Source organism: Genypterus blacodes, unplaced genomic scaffold (genome assembly GCF_046128005.1).
Source record: "Genypterus blacodes isolate CSIRO-AG114 ecotype Tasmania unplaced genomic scaffold, CSIRO-AGI_Gbla_v1 ptg000028l_1, whole genome shotgun sequence".
Taxonomy (NCBI): Eukaryota; Metazoa; Chordata; class Actinopteri; order Ophidiiformes; family Ophidiidae; genus Genypterus; species Genypterus blacodes.
The window spans coordinates 43,780-65,640 of NW_027466841.1; the positions used below are offsets into that span (position 1 = coordinate 43,780).

The window sequence follows — 21,861 nt, forward strand, 5'->3', positions numbered from 1 at the left end:
TCAGTATATTTTCACTATTAATTAGCAAAAACATAAAGCTCTTTTCAGTAATTACATATGCCAGACTGATTTAGCCGACAGCTGTACAAGCGACAGAACAACCTGTTTCTTCCTTTGTGATTGCAAATTGGATTCTGGGAAACTAGGCCAGGTCAGACTACAACTACTGAGACCCATTCTGTTCAGAGAGGAGCTGCACAAAGCTCTCAAATGTTCTCAAATGTTCTCTCAGTAGCTGAAGAGCTGACAGCAGAAAATGACTGATGGGACAAATGTATAGCACTCCAGTGGCTGACAGGGTCATATTTACATTGACATAAATGTGATATATGTGTATAGTTAGTGGCATAACCTATGAGTAATGTTCTTTATCACACTCTATTGAGAAATACACGACTGAAACTTGAGATTGTTTGACTTCTGACACTCTGTGGGATAAAATTGGTTCATCAAAGAATATCCTCATCGTGACTCACTTCATTGTATTTACTCGTCTCAAAGTAATACTGTATTTCCTCTGGAAGATTCAGAAATTGTGAGACTAGAAAAAATGTGACTATGGCATCGTGGCGAGGGATAGGAAGGTTGCTTGTTCGATTCCGGGCTCCCTAGGGTACTTGTACATATGTTTTTGATCAATTAAATTCCCCTACCTGCTCACGGTGTGCAGGTTGGCGCTTTGCATTGTATGTCTGTGCCATCAGTTTACGCATGGGTGAATGTCAGCTCATTGCAAAGCGCTTAGGATAAGAACGCAGAAGTACAATGAATGTATATATACTGTATGTGCAGGCCAAAAAAATCTGGCCTTCAATATAAAAGCTCTAAACCTGACAACACAAGTGTTGGTACAAGATCTACTTTACGTTTCCTTTATCAAAAAATTCATTATTCTGATTAGTTGTTAAATAAAAAATTGGTGTGAAAAGCAAGTGTGTCAGATATGGACTATAACCAACATCGCAATTTAACATTTATAGATTTAAAGAGGAATATTTCCTTTGCTGTAATAGAAACACAATTTGACGCGAATTTCTACCTCTACCGTTGCCCCTTGACTGTATCAGACTTGTACTTCCTTTATTTTGAAATGCATTAACAGGAAGTCAGAGCGACTGTGCTATTTGGTAGCCTAGCCAGAAATCTTGTCTCCAAATATGTGACACACGTCTAAGTAAATGTCGGAGGAACTCGCCACTTTGTTTACTCGCGGCTTTCTCCACCATGTCGGGTTGTTATTCTCTGTATGTGTTGGATACCTCTGCCGAAAAGCACTTTCGCTTTTCCCCCGGCGCTTGTTGTTATTGTAGCTCTTGCGTTAGCCGCGTTAGGCTAACACCGCCGCTCTCAGTGTAGCCGATGTTAATTCATTGCTGCGGGCAGTACAGCGTAATAACGAGGTAACTTTGGTGGAAGATAACAAGCATCTGACACGACAAGAACCGACCTAACTAGTGCCGATGTGGAGTTTCTGGATTGTTGGCCGTGAACGGTATTTAAGGTGAGGTTTGTTGTTAATGTCGGCGATGTGAAAGTAAACATCTGCTAGTTAGCTACACGTTTTTGCATCCGATTTAAAAACGATGCTTTGGGATAAGGTGAGCTAACATGCTGCCGCGGTGTACTGTGCATGTTTTGAGATGGAGCAGCACAATCCGACCCGCTGAGATGACTCTCGCTCCTGTGTGATTGAACACCTTCGGAAGGGCAACCATGTCTTGTAAAGCGGCCACCAAGGACAAGAAGTCGAGCTTCAGCAAGAAGCTCTTCAGGCGAGGCTCTGTCCGGTCTGTGGGCAGTTTCATGAGCAGAGTGCTGAGGACTCTGACAGCGTTATCCCACTTTGGATCTGAAGTGCAAGCAGAGGATGACAAAGATGACGGGGGCTTCACCACATACAAGACGGGGAGCAAAGATAAACCCATAGATGATGGCGACCTCGGGAGCCTCTTGTCTGGTGACAGAGTTCCTGGAGTTTCTGGTCTCAAGAACCACGGAAACACCTGCTTCATGAATGCTGTCCTGCAGTGCTTAAGCAACACGGAGCTCTTTGCTGAGTATCTTGTCTTGGAACATTATAAAGGCGAGGAGACGGATGAGGACAAGCCAAAAACCAATGGAGTGCTCCTGCAGAAGAAGGGCCCTCTGGCCAAAGGAGAGGTGACAGAGCAGCTGTCTGGACTTGTTCGGGCTCTGTGGACGTTTGAGTACACACCTCAACACAGCAGGGAGTTCAAAGTAAGTATGCCATGAATAATGTAAACAAGGAGTGGTAAGTAGAGCAGGGATACATAATATGATTGGAATCAATACTATTAATCATCATCAACAATTACTTAATTTGACTGCACTTGCCAACTTCAGATCAATCAAGCAATAAAACAACACAAACAATTACTAAAATGTGCGAGTGCCTGTTTAGGGTGCTCTATTTTGAATCTGTAAGATGTATGATGTCATTTCTTAGATCAGTTCTGCAGTTGATAAAAGGCTTTTTAAATATTTCTTTTGAGTGATAATACTGTAATAATAACAAGATCGGCTGTGTGTAAGGTTTCCGCCCTGCTCTTTGGTTACAGAATGCCGTGTCAAAAAATGCCACACAGTTTAAAGGGAATGCTCAGCACGATGCTCAAGAGTTCCTGCTGTGGCTGCTGGACCGAGTACACGAGGACCTCAACACGGTCAACCCCAACTGCAGGCCTGCAATTAAGGTGGATATGGAATATTGCTTGTGCTTTATTATGGACATAGTCTGGTGTTTTATCGGCTTGATCGTTGCTGTCCAATGGTACAGATTGTTGTTATACAGTTTCTTACCAAAATGTTTTAAATCCTAGTACTTAAAGCCACGGGTTGTACATCAGCCTCCTTATTATGTAGATGTTCATTATGTCCTGAGGCCCTGCTTTACTGATTACGCTAAAGCTTCTTTAGTGCAGTTTGAATTGGCTTTCCTCTGCTTCTACCCCATGATATCTGTGCAATACTTCCCCTGCTGAGTAACCCATACCACCACGTTTCACATAAATCCTCCCTGTCCCTTTTAAAAGGCATAAAGTCTCATGAGATGTCACCCAGCTCTGAAATTTTAATTGGCTGGATGACCTTTGTATGGAAAGTGGAGGTTAAGTCGACATGACAAGTGTCTGACATTAATTCTTCACCACTTTAATCCCTTTGACTTGGTGTGTAATAGTGGAGGATAAGATGGCTGCATGACTTTCACAGTATGGCTCCTATTAGATCCAGATTGCTTATGACTTATCAAACCGTTATGTTTTTGTTTAGCCACCAATCGAAGAAGACAACCAAAGTGACGAGGGGCCTTCACCTCCCCTCTCCGCTGGATCGTTCGTCCAAGAACTGTTTCAGGCTCAGTACAGGTATGCTTAATGTTTCCTATACGATCTGTGCTCTGCCATATGGTGTTACTCCTACCGTTGTAAGGATTCATTCTGTTTCCACCAGGTCTTCCCTCACCTGCCCACATTGTCAAAAGCAAAGCAATACGTTTGATCCCTTCCTCTGCATCTCCTTACCCATACCGCTACCGCATACACGGTGAGTGAGAAGTGCAATGAACAATGCTGGCTTTACAGGTTTTTACATGTTCTAAACGGATACTGCTTTGATTTAGCTTTTCCAAAATACTGAGGAATGTTAGAAATTAAAATGTTATCATGTGGGGGTTTTCAAGTGGTGGTTTGTAAAATAGGATGTTCCGATAGATTAGGGTTTCATCTGTCTTTGCCTTAAGGTTGCCACATTTCCAAGATGTCATCTTCAAATTTTTGTATTTCCACTTAGACCTCAAACTGACTCATATACTGTATAACTCATTTTGTACTGGGGTTCCATTCTTCTCTAGGCCCCTGTACGTGACAGTGGTGTACCAGGGGAAGTACTCTCACTGCATGAGGATAGGAGTTGCCGTTCCCATCAACAGCACCGTCTATCGCCTCAGAGATGCCGTGTCACGTGAGACCAAGATCCCGATAGACCAGGTGCTATTTCTGTCCCTTATCAGCTTGGGGTCTGTAACAATGCAGGCTGTGTTACAGACGCACACTGTTAGCTCAACATCTCTGCAGTCAAAACTACACGTCAACACTCGTAAACTCAATATGTAATCAGAGAGAATGAAGGATCCCAATGATGGACTGCTAATGTCGATGATATTGGTAACACTAAACTAAGACCAATGCATTTGATTACTTATTTGCTATCTAGCGTGCAGTGAAAAGTTATCATGTGAGCGATGTTTGCCGCTTGGGTTACAGCAACTTGACCTGTGATGTGCCCTTGTCAAGTACTGGAGCACAATGCTTTGAAGTCTTGACAGAGATAAGAGAGGCTGTGGCAAATTGTGTAAATCTTGCAGAGAGTTGCATAGACCTCACTGATTTCACTCTGGGTCTTTTCACAAGCCTGAAACTGGGCTGTAAACATGGTCTCCTAAAATACTAATACTAAGTGCCCGTCACAGGTTCTATGAGTTTTGTTCCATGAAGTGAATATGCTGAATGTTCCCACAAAGGCTTCAGTTATAAATGTATTGCGTCTGTTCAGGACTAACCACATACATCAGTCTGCTACGCCGCTAAATGCTACAGTCGCCAAGAGTCTAATTATTTGCTGCTGTGATGGAGAAGATTTTCCGAAAAATTTTGAATAGTTTTGCCAGAGCAATTGGGTTGGGAAGGGGGAAGGTTGCACTGTAGTTAAAGAATTGATTTGAAAACTGCAACACAGCACCCGATTCAGCTTCTAACTAACGATTGCAGATCAATGCTTGTTTCAGTATAGTATCCAATCTCTAGAAATACCGATCATTGGACTGTGACAGTAAATATAAACACCTTTTTCCAGTTTGTTCTGACCGAAATGTACTACGACGGCTTTCATCGCTCCTTTTGCGACGATGACGACGACCTCGACATCATTCAGGAGAGCGATTCCATCTTCGCCTTTGAGACACCGGAGACTTTTAAGCTGGAAAACATACGCACCAAACGAGGTAACTTGCTGTTTTTATGTGTTTTGTTCGAAGCGTCTGCTTTTCTCACGATTCCTCGGATTGCCGCGGTGGGAGCTACCGTGACGCTTCCATCCGTCTCTCTCCCTGTCCTTCAGGAAGTCTTCTGGCAAACCTGAATCATAACAACTTGAAATACGGAACGGAAATCAGCAGGACTCCATCTTTCATGCAGGGAGCCATGACCCCTGTAACCGCATCGCCTAATAAAAACCTGGGACCTGAAAAAGTGATCCTTTTAGTCTGTAACAGAGCTTGTACAGGCCACCAAGGGAAAAGGTACGGTGCCGTTATCTCCCCTATCTGCTTCTTTCTCCGGTTACTCCCATCGATTGAACGTAGACGACGCAACCTACAGTAGTTTGTTTTGGGGGTATTTCTGTGTTTCTAATCGTGGATAAAGGATAACATCTAACAGGCTGAGGAACATTCTGGGTTTCAGGTTCGGCCTTCCGTTCGTTCTGTACTTGGAGCGCACTGTGACCTGGGACACGCTACAGAAAGAGATCCTGGAGAAGATGCGTCACCTTCTGAGGCCGGGCGTCTACATTCAGGTAGGAAGAGGAACACAGCTGAGATGCAAAATAACTCTCTCAATCTTTGTGGCTGGTTCTCGTCTCACAGCTGAACTTTCCGGCGTCTCTTGTCCATAGGTGGGTCCATTCAGTCTGCGAGTGGTTGGAGTCGTTGGAATCACTTACCTTCTTCCTCAAGATGAACGGCCGCTGTGTCACCCAACTGTGGACAGGTCAGTTCTCCCTGTCTTTTGTATTTATTTATCACTCTTTAATACCACACAGTTTAATCTTAATATCTGTGACAGGTGACAGTAAGTTAAGCTTGTATGTAAAGTTGGTCCAACTGCTCAATCCTTCATTGAGTGAGTAGTTTGGTCCTTTGGCCCTCTCTCTGCACCGATGTTTTTATCAGGTGCATGCAGGGTTAGATAACAAGTCGGAACATGATTGTAGCTGCCGGTTTAAATGCCGGTTTGGCACGTTTGCCTCGTAACCTGCAGTAGTTTCGTCAACAAGTTACGACATCGCTGCCCGATCAGAGTGCATAAATCAAAGCTGAAAAAACTAAATCACAACATAACAGTGATCAGTAGGTGTTAAGGGTGGGCACCATGATACCATATATATCTCATACTGTATTATTTAACACGTCCTCCTTTATGTTGTCTCCATGGTTAAATTGCATCGCTGCCCCCGCTTAAGCATCAGTGTGTATTTCCCAACCTTATTCTCTCCACTGCAGAGCATACAAGTCCTGTGGACAAGGTGGACCACCTCATGTGAAGATCGTGGTGGAATGGGACAAAGAGACCAAGGATTAGTGAGTGGAAAAACAACAACATTCACTTTACTCCTGGGAACATCTTTATCTTTATCTTCGCCGTCCTTTTTTTCTCCAGTTTTGTTTCTATTCATCCAACCGGTGTACCTGTTTTGCAGCTTGACGTAGCCGCTCATTGTGCTCGGCAGGCAACTACGTACTTGCCACCGGCATAAATAAAAACAACACACACTGCACCTTCAGATGTCAGTTAAGGACACAATTTTGCAGGGTGTCAGAATTTTGGAAAACCTGAAATTGAACAAAAGCCGTACAGTGTATCAGTAATGTTTCATTTACACGTTGTGACAGAGTTTTACATGAATGCATAGATACTATAAAGACTACATTTCACAACTACATCTTCTACACCTTAACCTTAAATGTACATGCATAATCTTGCTCAATACAGTAACATGTTTGCTTAGTTTAAAGTTGTTTTTCAAACCAAGCATGCAAAGGTTCTTGAGAAGTCTTGATAGTTCCTATGTGTGGGACTAACACACCCTTTTCCTAGTAAAGCGTGTCCTCATAAGTATAGTGCAGTATGTCTGTGAGTGTTTCTGCTATTATTCAGGAACACACTTTGGCAACCAGATACCTGCAAAGCCTGTGTGCCCGTGTGAATTTGCGTGCAAGTTTCGTTAACCGATCTGAGGTTGTCGGCAGTTTCAGTGCCGCTGCGGCCCTGGGGCGAGGTCCAACACTGTAAGGCACACTCACTAGTTCTCTAAACAAGAAAAAATATCGTGCTCCCCTTGTCCTCCCTGCAGCTTGTTTGGACACACCGAGGAGGAGTACATCCCAGACGCTGAGAGTGTGTATCTACACAGAGAACAACACCATCAGCCCCAAGCATGCACCCTCGCTCAGTGCTTCCAGCTCTACACTAAGGAGGAGCAGGTAACATGATTGCACGCGCGCACACACACACACACACACACACACACACACACACACACACACACACACACACACACACACACACACACACACACACACACACAAACATTAGAATGTATTAAGCCTAATTAGCGGCCGGTATATTTTGAAGATCAGATCGTATAGGCGTAGATTTGTCTCCTCCGCGTTGGTTTATTATTCTTTTGCCACATTTTAAAGAGCCTTTCAATTGCCTTGGTTTCACTGCGTATCGGGCTCCTACTGCTATGTTTGGAGGAACGTCTGAGCAGAGACCTACATATACATTGTGGTTGAGCTCGCCTGGTCCTGCTCTGTAGAAGAATGGAGAGGCGTGAGGAAAAGCCAGGGCCTCCTCCTGTTTAAGGCCATTTTTATAAGCGCTGTGGTCGGAGCTTGTCCTTGATGGCTGCTATGTGTATATGTGTATGTGTGTGTCTCTCTGTGTGTGTGTGTGTGTGTGTGTGTGTGTGTACGTCTGTGTGTTCCAGCTGGCCCCAGACGACGCCTGGCGCTGTCCCCACTGCAAGCAGCTGCAGCAAGGCCGCATTAAGCTCAGCCTGTGGACGCTGCCGGATGTACTCATACTGCATCTCAAAAGGTTCAGACAGGTAAACGTTTCTACTGTTTCAACCCATCATGTGCTTTTGCGGGAGTTGAACTCACTGTTGGCATTCTGCGCTTCCTGGGGTTCTTGAGAAATGGAGGTGAATACTGCAGGAATCTCGGTGCTCGTTTGCCTTCTTGTTTAAAGTCATTACAGGCCAGTGAAAGGAAGTGGCTGGCAAACCCCAGTCATCAACACACACCTCAGGGCCATTAGAGGAGGTTAGCAGTGCGTCAGAAAGCGGCCATTCCAAACAAACGCTGCTGGTGTTGCCGGGCACTTCCAGCACCGCTGAGCCCCAATCTGGGCACGAGCGACAAAATCAGCATTTTTTAATCTGTCAGATGTCTAATGATGGCTTACAGGCAGAGCTGTTTTATTCTTTCTTCATGCGTAGTTATCAAAGTTATTTCCCCGTCTCCTCCGACTGAATCACCCCGACTGAGAAGCAACAGTCACATCTAATTGTTACAGCCTGAGACACCTGTCAAAGCAGACATGCCCCCCAAACATGCCCACATTCAAGCCCTTAATGGAGCAATGTTCTACAAATGTGCTACTCAGACACAACATTAGGAGTGAAATTGGCTATTAGACTCTATTTATGCTCTCCAACACGGCTTACTTGATGAGCTCAGTGTGTTTTTGTTTCAGCCTGTTCTTGGTTCTAACAGGGACATTGGCTAAGAGATTCTGTTGTAATTCCTTGTGTGTGCATCCTCCTTCCCTCATGCCAGGAGTGAGTCGTTTGTGGCAATCCAAACAACTACTGGAAAAGTTAGGAGTGTTTTAGTAGTAATTGTAAGCAGAAGACGGTGTGTGTGTATGTAGCTGCTTCAATGAAGTCCCTTTGCTTCTAGGAGGGAGATCGGAGGGTGAAGATGCAGAACATGGTGAAGTTCCCGCTGATGGGCATGGACATGGCACCTCATGTGGTGAAGAGAAGCCAGAGCAGCTGGAGTTTGCCCTCCCATTGGTCGCCTTGGAGACGCCCCTATGGCTTGGGGCGAAACCCTGACGACTACCTGTACGACCTGTACGCTGTGTGTAACCACCACGGGAATATGCACGGAGGCCACTACACAGGTAAACGTAACAGAAGGACAGTTTGAAGACTGAACCAAACTGTTGTATGGTTAATTGTTCCTCATCCTTCTTCCTCCTGCTTTGCCCCCGTAGCGTACTGTAAGAACTCCATCGACGGTCAGTGGTACTGCTTTGATGACAGTGAGGTTTCCCCGCTGGCTGATGACGACGTGTGTCAACAGACAGCCTATATCCTCTTCTACCAACGGCGGACGGCTATTCCCTCCTGGTCAGCCAACAGCTCTGTTGCTGGTCAGTATTGTTTATTCACTGTGCCGCTTGTCTTTATTTCATTTTCACCGTATTTCACAACCGGCTAGACAATCCAACTGTGCAGGTCAGAGATGTGCAGCTTGTGAAACTCTTCACTGGGCCGCTTTTCAAATGCTGTTCACGGCTACAAACACACTTGATGTGCTTGAAGGGATACTACAGAGTGCTGTAGGATTGCTGAAGCACAAGTTTGTGTCAGCGTTTGGACAAATGGAGCCACAACACTGTGATGGATGACTTGGATTTGTGGGTGAATAGGCGATGGAAACTGATCAATGGCTGACGATAATTCATCTGTGCCTTCAGTAACCCATGTAGACATTAGTGCTGAACGTTCATACAGTATTGTCTGTCTAAAGATCTGGCTCATGTGCTCTTGTTGGAGTGGAGTCAACTTGAAGCTGATTGGCTAAGAGCCTCACACTCTAAATTCAGCTTCTGCAAATCTCTACTTCAGATAATTATAATTAAACTCTTTATAACTTATAACAAATTTGGCACTTCATAAACAGTACATACTGTACATAGAAACAGGAGTTTGTGTCCTCTTTCAGAATATGTAATATGTTCAACTGTAACATTTGTAGTTTTTGCTCTTTCTGCCTTAGAGTGAAAACTGGTCCTCAGTTTTTTCTCATCTTAAATTTTCAGCTTATAAAAATCTTTTCCACCTTTTTTCAGCTTGCCAGTTCTTCTTTACTTTCTGGCCTTTTTGCACCACAACGCATCCCCGTGTTCAGGAAGTTCTCCTGCTTCTCACAGTCGAACCTGTTTTCAGATAACAGTTATAGTTTTTGTGTGAGAGCCAGTTGTTCCACATGTGGGGTTCAGGCGTTTCCTGCCTTCAGACTGACCCAGCTCTGTGTCTCTGCTTAATTGGCTGCACCTGTTGTTCACCAACACTCGTCAGGGTCAAAGGCTTTGAGCTTTAGCTGTCACTCAAACTGCTTGTAACTTCTTCATCTATAAAGGGTACAGATATATTTTTCAGCACCTTATTTTATCATCTGGCTGATATGCTCGATGTTTTTGACCCCCACAGGTTCAACCAGTTCATCTCTGTGTGACCACTGGGTCAACAGGCTGCCAGGTAGCCGGCCGGCTAGCTTGGCCTCCGGCACCTCATCCAGACGCACCTCTCTTGCCTCGCTGGCCGAGTCCGTAGAGTTTGCAGCAGAACGCAGCGAAGACGATGGTGAGACACACACACACACACACACACACACACACACACACACACACACACACACACACACACACACACACACACACACACACACACAGAAGTACTGCAGTGCTGGAGCAGAAGTATTTGTGTTTGAACTGACTTTTTCAGTTTCAACTAAATGACACATGAGCTTCTGTGCCTATTTGTATGTAACAACTATGTTAGAATAATAATGCGACCAGTCAGCCCATCACACCCACTGACTTAAGTTTGGTGTGGCTTCAGTTTTTCCAGCCTGTCTTTCATTCCATCATGATTCAATCTTCAGCGGTTATTAACCTCATCAGTGTCAAAGCAGAGTGAATATGGTAGTTCTGAGTCAGAGAGCGATACGAGCGTCTCGTGTGTCACGTCTCTCAGTGGGACGAGCGCGTCTCAGTGATTGATGAAGCTTTGAACCCAGCCTCTCCGTCCCGCTCCCCCTCGCTAACCGCTGCAGACTTCACTCACACATTTCCTGTGGGCAACCTTGCGTGCAATGGGACTCCAAATTGAAACAGATGTTGGCGTGTGCTACCGTTTGAGGTTCATGTAAATGTAGGCTTCAGAGTCCTGGAATGTGAGGTGGTAATAGTCCCAAAGAATGCATGCTGGGCACAGTCATATTTAACTGTGGCCATGGTTGATTTGAAACAACACAATTGAATCTTATTTAATGTAATTTACACTAAAGCTTAGCAGAGTTAAGTCTTTATTCTTTGTTTGTTTCCTTTCTTTGAAGGTGGATTCTCTGTCCGGCCTTTTGTGAGGAGCATTCAGGGGCAGAGCTTGTCCTCCAGGTCTTCCATCGCCAGCCCTCTGGCCCTCAGCGACAGCGGCTTAAAACCGTCTTGGTCTCTCTCTGCTAAACTTCACATGAGATCCAACTCACCCTCGCGCTTCTCCCTCGACTCTCGAAGCTCACCTCCTCTGGAGCGGATAGGAGAGGCCTGTGATGACAAAGTGTCCACGTCCTGTTTTGGCAGCTACAGCAAACACGAGCGCTACTTTGGCAGCAGGACTCCTTTGTCAATGGTGGACAGCAACTTCACCGATCAGGACAACAACAAAAGGTTCCAGGACATCTACTCCAAGGCTTCCACTTCAATAGAAAAGAAGAACTCCAAAAATGAGCCGACTGAGAACAACAACCAGATAACAGCTATCGACCAAAACCTGCTTCCCACCCAAGCTACTCCCTCCAAAGAGCAGAAACGTAAGAGCAGTATTGGATTTGCCTCAAAGGCAGAAAGCACAAGCTCCACCAAGACCTCGAGCAAACCCGAGCCAGAGAAAACCTCCAAAAAACGTTTGTGTTCCTCCTCCATCAATAAGACCTCCACCTCTCAGACGTCTTCCAGTACACCTGTGAAAGGAACAAAGGGGAGCAATAATAAGGAGAAGAGTGTTAATGCCAAGAAAGGCAACTCCACACCCAGCGGCACTCCTTCTAAAGCGACGGAGCCATCTCGACCTCTGGAGGCGACGCTGCAGCATAAGCCGTGCGTCCGCTCCACGCCTCAGTCCTCCGCCTCCCCCTCTCCGACCACAAGAAAGACTCCAGTCGTCTCCTCCACGAGCCGTAAAAGACTGATGGAACGCAGCTTCAGTAGAGATTCTGTGCACACGAGCCCCCTGGTGGACGCTACCCGCGGCGGCTCCATCGCCCGCTCTTCTCTATCAAAGAGTGGGGAAAGTAACCGACCTGAGAGGAGATTCCTGAGGAGCTCCAGCAGCAGCTCCTCTGTAACCAGCCTGCGCTCGCCAAGCGTCTCGTCAAAGGACCTCCACCGCGGCAGCAAGTCTGAGGAGAAGGGTCTGTCCTTCTTCAAGAGCGCCCTCAGGCAAAGGGAAAGCCGCCGGTCGGCTGATTTAGGAAAAAGCAGCGTGCTCGCGAAAAAGGCCTCCGAGAGGACAGGCAAACAAAACGGACACGGTAAGGACGGCGGCGGCGGCGACGGAGAAACACAGGACAACGTGTCCTCGCAGACGTCGTTGGACACTCGCGGGGGCGAGGCGAAGCCAGTGTCCACGGAGTCTTTCAAGCCCCCCAGCTCGCTCAGTCGCTCTCTCCTACACGTCGGCAAGTCCAAGTCTTCCAGCTCCGATGTAAGTCTCAAGTCTCCCGCCAACGGAAAGAAGCCTCTGGAGAGGATGGCGTCTTCCCGGAAGCTGTCGTCGAGTACGCAGTCTCCCGCACGCACAGCTCAGAGGCCGAAGTGACCCTCAGCGTCCGTAGCAGTTTAAGCCGGCGTCATGCAGCTACTTTCTTTGTGCCTAAGTTCCAGTGAGCGCCTATTGTATTTGGTTGAGGGGGGAGGACAGGTTTTTGGTGTTGTGTTCTTGAGATGCCAGTGGCGGCTTTTGAGGTTTGAACACATGCGGCCAGCTCTGATTTACTTTCAGCTGCGATAGATAACAGGAGGAGAAAAAAAAAGCAAAATGCTGTATTTTTGCACATCATTCACGTATTTTGCCTGATGCCTGATGCTCATGATCTGTTGTGTTTTCTCAGACGTGCACAGCGTCATGACCAACTTCACCAGTAAGGTACATTAGAGGGTATTAACTCAGAGCGTGGGATGTTTCCTGGCATGTGAACGACTCCAGTATACCACAGGGTTCTTCTCTGTGGATTTGGGCAGCTGACATAGTCCTTTTCCTCGCTCCTTTTGAAATCGCGGGGACTCAGTTTCTTCTTCTTCTTCTTCCTCTTCCTCATGGAGATTGTTATTGTTCCGCAGAGGCGCGAACGCCGCCGAGCACCCAATCGTTTGCTTGATAATCATTCTGCTGGAAAATATGATTTAGTGAAAGGCTGTGGGTTGAGACACGTTCTCCCGTTCTCGCCTGCGTACAGAGAGACGTCTCTGTTTGAGGCCGGCTGGTCGGTGCTTAAACCTCAGTGCTGATCTTAGGAGCAGGGAGAAAACATCAAAAACAGCCTCTGAACAAATACCGGCTCTCAGTAGATATTCACACACACACACACCAACACACACAGAAGAGTTTCATTCCAAAATGATTTTGTCTGAGGGTTTCACTCGTCTCATGCAGCGGGTTGATAGTGAGCGATTCTTCTTCTTTAACGCTGCAGAGGGGAAACACATCACTTCACTGTACGCTATGTGGCGTTATGTAGCATCATGTCTCATCTAGGACCAATGAGGAACTGTAGAGAGGCGATTCCTACTCCTCTTTGTCAACCGCTGCAGAATTTGCCGATGCCGAGGCGTCGATCGACGGAAAACGCAAAGAGACAGGAGTGAAGTGAAGATGCGGTGAAGTTTGGTGGCTATTTTAGAACTTTATTTTTGTTTGAATACTGGTAGTTTAAACAAAAAAATAGAAATGTATTTTATTACAGACTTAGTAAAGTTAAGAATATTTCTTTCTCAAATCAAGACCTGTTTTGGAATGAAACCCTTTCAGATCAAACTATATGAATATAATTATATATATATAAATATAAATAAATGTACCTGTAGATAGCGACAGAGAAACTATATAGTATAATTCACATTTTCTTTCTGTAAGCAAGATGAAAATGATCTTTAAAGCGCCTTTTAGTACAAACTCATCTACTGCTGTATGCATCACTAAAGTAGGAATGTCAGTTGCACTTTGTATAGATAAAGCCATGACACACACACACACACACACACACACTAACCTAACGCGTGTAATTATCTCATTTTTAATATGTAGTCCTCTTCCTCCGTACGTATTATAGAGACATATCGTAACGCGGTGTGTATGGGCCTCAGACTTGAAACGGTAAAAGGGTTCACGCTCACGTTCATCTCAGCGTTTCAGGGGGGCGATGTTGAGACGAGTTGCTCCTTTACAACACCTGGTGCTGCAACGAACAAACAAACAGGCCGGCCTTCCTCTGGCCCCGACCTTTCTCACATTAGCATACTTAAAAAGAAAAAATGCTGATTCACAACTGTGACCACACACACACACACTCACGCACTTCCAAAGCGAGCGAGAACGACCAGGCCATCAGCGGTACTGCAGGAGAGTCGCGCCACTTAGCTGGATTAGTTTTTTGTTTGTAACTGTCAAATGCTGCGTTTCATTTTTCTTCGGTTTGCATCTCAATGGTTAAAATAGTAGAAGAAGACTTTTGTTGAACCGTGACAGTCGTTACAGATATGACATCACCCCGCAGCTGCAATAATGACACGTTAGATTAGCGCACCAGCACACTCAGCGTTGTAGCATACTGTTATTTTTTTAAACACACAATGAATGTAGATATAGGTCCTTAACACACAACATGTCACAGGTGATTATTACTTCAACCAACAGCGTCGTCTGAACTTCCTCTCCTGAAGACTTACAGTATTTCCAACATGCGCTATTATGTCTTTCGTACGGCGTAAGTCCTGTAGATATGGAAGGGGTAGGGGGAAGTGAAGTCAGCGTGTAAATGAGCAGGGTAAAGGTCACGGTGAGGGTTTATTGTTCCACTTTTTCCAGTTGTACCTAACGCATATGTTAAGCGGCAGACGTAAATAGATGTTCCACACATTTCACAGTTGCCGTACTTTATTCCTTCATCCATACCTACGTTGATTGCTTCAGATTGACTCGGCGAACGTATCGACGGCGGGATCCTTAAGACGCCCTTAAGAGATTAACACTGTGTCCTCCTCTCACTCATCTCACTCACGGAAGAAGTTTTTACAGAGCAACGGAACAAATAACCTCACCTGCTGTGTAGCGACTCGCCGGTCTTCCAAATAGTTGGCGGGGGTCTTGGGTCTTGGGGGGGGGGTCTGGAGTGAGTACGTCGTTGAAAGTGTCCTTCTGCGTTGAACGAACACGCGTCTTTGGGGTCAAAGGTGTTGGAACAGCCTGGGTTCATTCAAACGGACGAGCTCAGTTGCTTTCATTGTTTACAATAATATATATATGTATTTGCTTACCACAACCTTTGTTCCCGAGGCTAATGAAAGTTATTTCTGTTCGTATTAGAGATCCACTCAGTGAGCAGCTCATCCATCTGCAGTTTGATCAAACATCCACCATTTCATTCTTATTATGTTTCTTATCCCATCAGTATGATTTTGAGCCGTGTCTAACCGCTGCATCTATTTCACTTTACAGGCAGTTGAACCAACATGTCAAGAATCAATGTGAGATGCAGAGTAGACAGGAGTTTTATATCTGCTTTCTGCCTTTTAGGTATTGGTCCGGTTGTTTTGCCTTATTATTTGTCGTCATCGTCACAATATTGAGAAGGATAAAGGAATGCTGTATTGCATGAAAACGCTAACGCATGTGTTTTTATTAACTATGCAAGACGGCCGCTTTGTAACGCCCAGACAGCAGAGCATGGCCGCTATATTCACATTGCTTAATTTGCACCTTACGAATACCTTGAAATTGTAAATGAAAGATTATCTAAGAATCGCACCTATATGAAAATATTTAACACTTCGATGCCATAATCTTGTGTTTCCCCCCGTCATTCCATCGTGTTTTACTTTTTGCATTCTGCTCATGTGCTCTCTGGGTGCTGTTGTACACCAGCAAACACACTACACACACTACACACACACACACACCTTTTTGTGGTTCTTAACGGCTTCATGCATGTGTGTATTGTGTAAAAGCCTTCCATTGATTTAGGTCACAGTGAGCTCCCCGTTCGAAAGCAGAGAATTTGGTGTCTCACTCTCAATAAGGCGTCTCACACACTGTATCAATATATGCAGCAAAATGCAATAAGGAACAATTTACAGTTTTGTATTCCAGTATATAAAAAAAACACTAAAATGGATGTTCAATATTGTCTACACTATGATTTGTTTCATAATGTGATTTGTTTTGTTGTTTTTTAAGGGGGAATGCAGGGAGTTTACACCAGACGGACACGTAAAAGACAGTTGTTTGGTCTTGGGGAGCACAATTTGGCGAAGTGACAACTTGTACAAAGGCTTTTTAGAGCAGTAGAGGGTAAGTGACCTGCCATGACATCACTGGGGCGGCTGCTGGGGAATAGGGTTTTGAAAAGTAAAGCCACCCGTAGGATTTGGGTTGGGGCTGAATTCAGAGTTTGATTAGGAGTTATTGTGCATCCACATGAAACGACCCTTGTGATGTCACAGAGGTCCGTTTCCTTGACTTCCACAGTCACAATAACTTGTTGAGACCCTGAATAACGCTCAGCAAGCTCAAAAAGCTGATTTTGACGTGAACAAATTGATGCAATCTCCCTTCAATCCAACATAGGCGAGTTGAGAACGCGCTGAAGTGACATGGGTCTAAAACTCTTCACAAACCTCTGAGACTCAACCAGATGGCTTGTTTTTTGAGGCAATGGTGCAATGCAGATGTTTTTTATTACGGTCGTTAAAATGTCAAACGTTTAACGTCTTTATTTACATCATTTATACATTAACCTTATACGCAACAGAGATACGGACGATCCACGCAGCCACACACTGGCAGCTCTGCTTGCGGTTGTGTGCAGTGATCCAGATGTGTCGATAGAAGCTGTTTACCCACACTCTTAATGTCAACAACGCCCACTCCAGGTCACTTCAGTGGGTTTTGCTGTTGCTTTTGTTTTTTTTTGGGGGGGGGGGGGTGTTGCGTTTTTGGGAGTTTTCAGAATCAGTGCGAGGCTTTAGAGAAAATGTTTTTTAGTTTGGATGGTTTTCTTCTGCCTGATACAGAAACCTGGAAACACACTGAATGAATGAATGTCATTTCAACCAACTGGAAGAGCAATGTTTCATTTTATTCCTTCACAAAGAACATAGTGCTGACCGCAAAGCTCTTTTTTTTTTTACTCATAAGTCATGGAACAAAAATGTGTAGGACATTCTTTAATGTATTAGTTGGCGTACCCGGGCTGCTTTGACTCTGCTCCTCTCACTATGAGGTTCATTCATTTGAATCGTTTTTCTATCAAACAGCTTTATTTCATTTTTTACATTTTTTTTAAGTTGATCAAACCGTTTTTGACATTGTACAGTTTTAAACTAATACATTAGACGGTGTCCAAGTCTTGTATGTTAATTTATTTCTTCTTCTTTTTTGTTATATGCACTTTTAATGTGTTGTTTAAGAGTGCATTTCTCCAAAATGGACAAATGTTTGTATACATTGTTGGTTTTCCCATGCAAGAAATGGAAAATCTGATTAAAAATGTTCAACATTTCACTTGGGAGTGTGTGTGTTTTTGTTGTGTCTGGTGCTGCTGGTTGGTACACTAGAGGGAGCTTTGCTCCTAAAAATGGACCCTCGCCACACAGAGTGTGACACAGACACACTGCTGCACACACTTGAGCTTCACTTATGCAGCATTGTAACTGTAATATGACATTTACATTATACAAAATATTGCACTATCCACAACTTCACATTGATTGATCCCCGAAAAATCTATGAAATACTTCTAAAGCATTCAGAGTCTAATGGAATCAGTTTGCAGTCAGATCTGCCGGGCCGCCCACAATCTACATTTCACATTCGCAATCTCCAAACTGTCACAAATTGTATTACGCAGATGGAACGAGACGCGTTGTGTAGGTGAGCGGAATGTTCAAAGCTCCCTCCCTCATCCAGCTCCCATCCAGCTGCTGTTGTGTGAGCGTACCAGCAACACAAATCAACCGCTTATTGTTTCTCCGCTGCACACACCGTGCATCGTCTCAGACATCAAGGCTGTGCACAATACACAAGCGGCTCTAAATTCCGGAGCGGGATTGTCACCTGGAGCTTTTCTTGCTCACAGGATAAAGACGCTGGAGAGCTGAAATATGCTGACACAAGCACATTCACCAGTGTCATTGATGGTCAGGTTGAAAAGAGTAAGTGAAGACGTTAAACACCAAGTACGACTTTGTATTCAATATAGTATGAAATATGTCAGTTATGTGGAATAAGCGATGAGTCCCTGAGGTTTTTAAAGGACCAGAGTCTCTTTATTATGGTGTAAAATAGCAGCGATGTGTCAAACATTGTCAACATCGCAGAGCTTCATGTTTATGGCGACAGAAATCCATCCAGGCAAACAAACCCAGAGGTCCCTGAGAGCTTCTACTTTACTTAACAAACAAGTTTCCATCTGTGTGTAACGCCTACACACCTGGTGAGACACACCCACCGAGATACATGGCTGCAGTAAAGCTGTGTGAGAAAGCTGCAGCGAGCCAGGGTGGAAGTGAGCGGTTCGATCTATTCTTTATTTTTTGTTGCACATTAAGACATTGCAAATATTTCAAAATCGAGCCCGAAGGAAAGTTGGAAACAGTGGGAAATCTATGGGTGTGTGTTGCTCCATAAATCCAAAAGTACAAAAATCGATAAGAGAAAAGCACCGACTGCTTGTTGTGGAGAAGCTGGAACAAGCAGCTGCTTGAGATGTTCACTTGATAAACGACTTCAAAGATTAATACGTCATCCGAATAGTCATTGATTTCGTTTTTTTACCGATTGATTCTGATTAATCGATGAGTCCTTCCAGCTCTATTTGTGGAATATCTATAAACCGATGCGAGGCTATGAGCGGAGAGTGTGTTTATGATGGAGGGTCACAGTCAGATAGTGTGTTAAGGACATTGGGAGTGTAAAGGCAGCTGTTTCCCGCCTTGCTGCTGATTTCCTCACAGCTGCAGTAAAACCTTAGTTGTTTTTTCCGAAAAGATTGAAGCCTTTTGTCTCAACACCTATTGGGCCGCCATTATATCAGCCCAGCCGTAAAAACTGAGAATTGCCACTTGGTCTCTGGCGGAGATCCAGGACATGAATCATAGGACATTTCCTGGTAAGCTGAAGACGCCGTTTACTCTCTATTCTCTTGTTCTTTTAAGTGGAGTTGAACCGGGCGCCTGACTCTTCACTCTGGGTAATATCAGTCCCTACGGTACAGTGGAGTTACTTTAGAAATTCGCCTGTGGTTTTTATCTTCTTTGTCCCCTCTTTTGACTCCACCCAGGAGAGAGCGGGAAAATCAATAGCAATCGATCCCAGGAGGCAGGAGAAGGAGGTTGGAATTCAGGGGAAGGAGCGGGGGGAGGAGACAGAGACGGAGAGGTGCGAGCCGAGGAGTGCAAGAGTCCAGGCAGAATATGCATGTGCCTGCACAGCTAAAGGTCAACCACTGTCTGTAACAACACATTATAAAGTGTGTAGGCCCTCACGCTCACTGAGGGCGCACACATAAAAGGAAGAATAATGGCAGTGACATCACCTCTAAACTGCGAGTATTCACTTATTTTATACACTTTGTACTCTTCCTGCCAACCGTCCAGATGATTCTCAATAGTTTTCTTGCAGATTGTCTCAGTGTGACAAGGCAATGTTGAAGATTAATCGCTTCAACTGTTCAGGATTTGCTCTGGGCATTCATCTTAAAGTAGGAGATAATACACCAATGCCTAATCTGATGTAAAATCTAGTGCTCTGCTCTCCCAGCATTCATTTGTCATGTTCTGCCGTGCAGCAGGCAATTAGCCGCCTGTTCGCCGCTATCTGCCGCTGAGCCTCATCTCACATTCACCTTCACGCTGCTTGTTTGTTAGTCCGTCCGACTCCAGACCACTCAATCAACCTACTTCTTCTCTGGGTAGCAGACACACACACACTCTCACTACAGAGAGGAGAGGCCGTTTGATTCCAGTGGGCAGAGATTTGTGCGATGTGCTGAGGGTCCAGCGGGTCAAAATGGCTGACAGCTCGCAGATTGAGAGCTGAGATCTTTCCAGATGCAACGGCCCAAGCGCTGATCCAAGGCATCTGTGCTGCGGCTGGAGGTTGGGTGGCTGCAGATGTTGTATCCTAGTGTCTGTCTGTCTGTCTGTCTCTCTGTCTGTCTGTCTGTCTCTCTGTTCTGTTCTCAGTACCTGCGGTCTTTGAGCAAACACCTGTAGACCCAACAAAGGCTGAGATGAGTGAAATTTCAAAGGAAGTAAAGACCTTTTTTTCCTCTTTGTTCCATTTTTATTATTCCCTGCTGCCATTTCCTTTTTTCCCCTTTATCTGCCATATTCAGACAAAGCAAATACACAAAGATGAGCGCTGAGAGAAATCGTCACTCTTCCTGATTCCCATCAGAACCATCCGAACGGTGAGTTTGATTTTAATATAGATTTGCAAGACACACTGACATCCGATCACAATGATGTCACGCCGCCGCGCCGATTCGTCTTCTCTTTTGCTTACAAAACATCATTCGCTCAATATCACAATAGCCATTCTCTAAGTCGATATTATTTGACGAGATCATGCAACCGTGCGTCTCTGTGAAAGTGGGAGCGTGTGTGATGTTCTTCATGGCTGAAACTAACCAAAGACACGTGAGCAGGAACATTACAGACATCTGACATCTGCAGCAATATTCACATGTTTACATTATTATGATTATTTCCACAAAGGACCTATAACAATGGAAATCATCAGGGGAAAAATTATAATCTTAGTCAAGGTGAAATATTTGATTCATCATCTTTTTTTTAGAAGTGATGGAAATTTAACGGAGCTTTTTTTTTTTTGGGAGTTTATTATCATTTTAAGGCGGTAATATATAACAATAGTTTTTTATATCTTGTAATCATGATGGTGGTGTTTCTATCTGGTTCCACTCAGCAGGTGGAAGAGTGTGACGGCTACATGACTCATATGGTTTTATGACTGTTGTTATGGCGACATGAGTCACGCCGTGGTCATTTATTATTGTTATATGAATAATATCATCTATTATATGAGTCATATAATGGAGCATTCTTATTGATTATGGCTGTGTGAATATATTGGTTAAGTGGTGATTGTTAACTGTTGTTGATTATTATGATGATTATTTCTATATGCATGCATATAAATACTCTGGTTGTTACAGATGTATGGTTGATGATGGTTTTACATGCATCACTATGATCCCCCAGGATTACTGACCCTCCATCAGCGACGCTCTGCAGACTCACTCAGCTGCCACTTATTCTGATGTGCTGCATCTCTGTGACTGAATTTCCCATCAAGCTGGGATAAGAAATAAAAAAAAGAGTATGAATCTCTCACAGAGACACGAGCGGGTCAATACCCAGAGTGCATTTGCATTCATGGAATAACCAACATAACACACCAGGAGTATGATGGAATATTGCTGCTGTGTGTGTGTGTGCGCGTGCATGTCTCTCTCGCTGACCCGCCGGGTTGTTGTCGGTCCGCTGTCCGTCTGCGTCCACGCTGTCTTGATGAATAATTGCATTATGCGATTACAGGAGGAGGAAACGCAGCGTGAGCCACATCTCTGGGCCCCGGTTGGCTTTGAATAAACCCCCATACACAATGATGTTGGAGGGGAACAAAAGGGTGGAGGGAACAATATTTTAAGGAGGCTTAGTTTTGTACTCATGAATCCTCTTTATCATG

The 21,861-nt window shown here is 44.7% G+C and overlaps 1 protein-coding gene across 2 annotated transcripts; it reads left to right on the forward strand.

Moving 5' to 3' along the window:
* Nucleotides 1-1,111: 1,111 nt before the first annotated feature.
* usp31 (ubiquitin specific peptidase 31) lies at nt 1,112-17,560 on the forward strand. Of its 2 annotated transcripts, XM_076144177.1 has the most exons (17): nt 1,112-1,501; nt 1,641-2,238; nt 2,580-2,714; nt 3,292-3,386; nt 3,472-3,564; nt 3,872-4,007; nt 4,873-5,020; nt 5,137-5,317; nt 5,481-5,592; nt 5,692-5,786; nt 6,299-6,376; nt 7,150-7,279; nt 7,789-7,908; nt 8,765-8,990; nt 9,084-9,242; nt 10,306-10,458; nt 11,213-17,560. In XM_076144177.1, exons 2-17 carry the CDS (start codon nt 1,714-1,716, stop codon nt 12,691-12,693), a joined length of 3,867 nt encoding a protein of 1,288 aa, XP_076000292.1. In that variant the 5' UTR covers nt 1,112-1,501; nt 1,641-1,713; the 3' UTR covers nt 12,694-17,560. The 2 variants fall into 2 exon arrangements, with proteins under 2 accessions (XP_076000292.1, XP_076000291.1); XM_076144176.1 differs by having other exon boundaries at nt 1,112-2,238.
* The last annotated feature ends 4,301 nt before the right edge of the window (nt 17,561-21,861 follow it).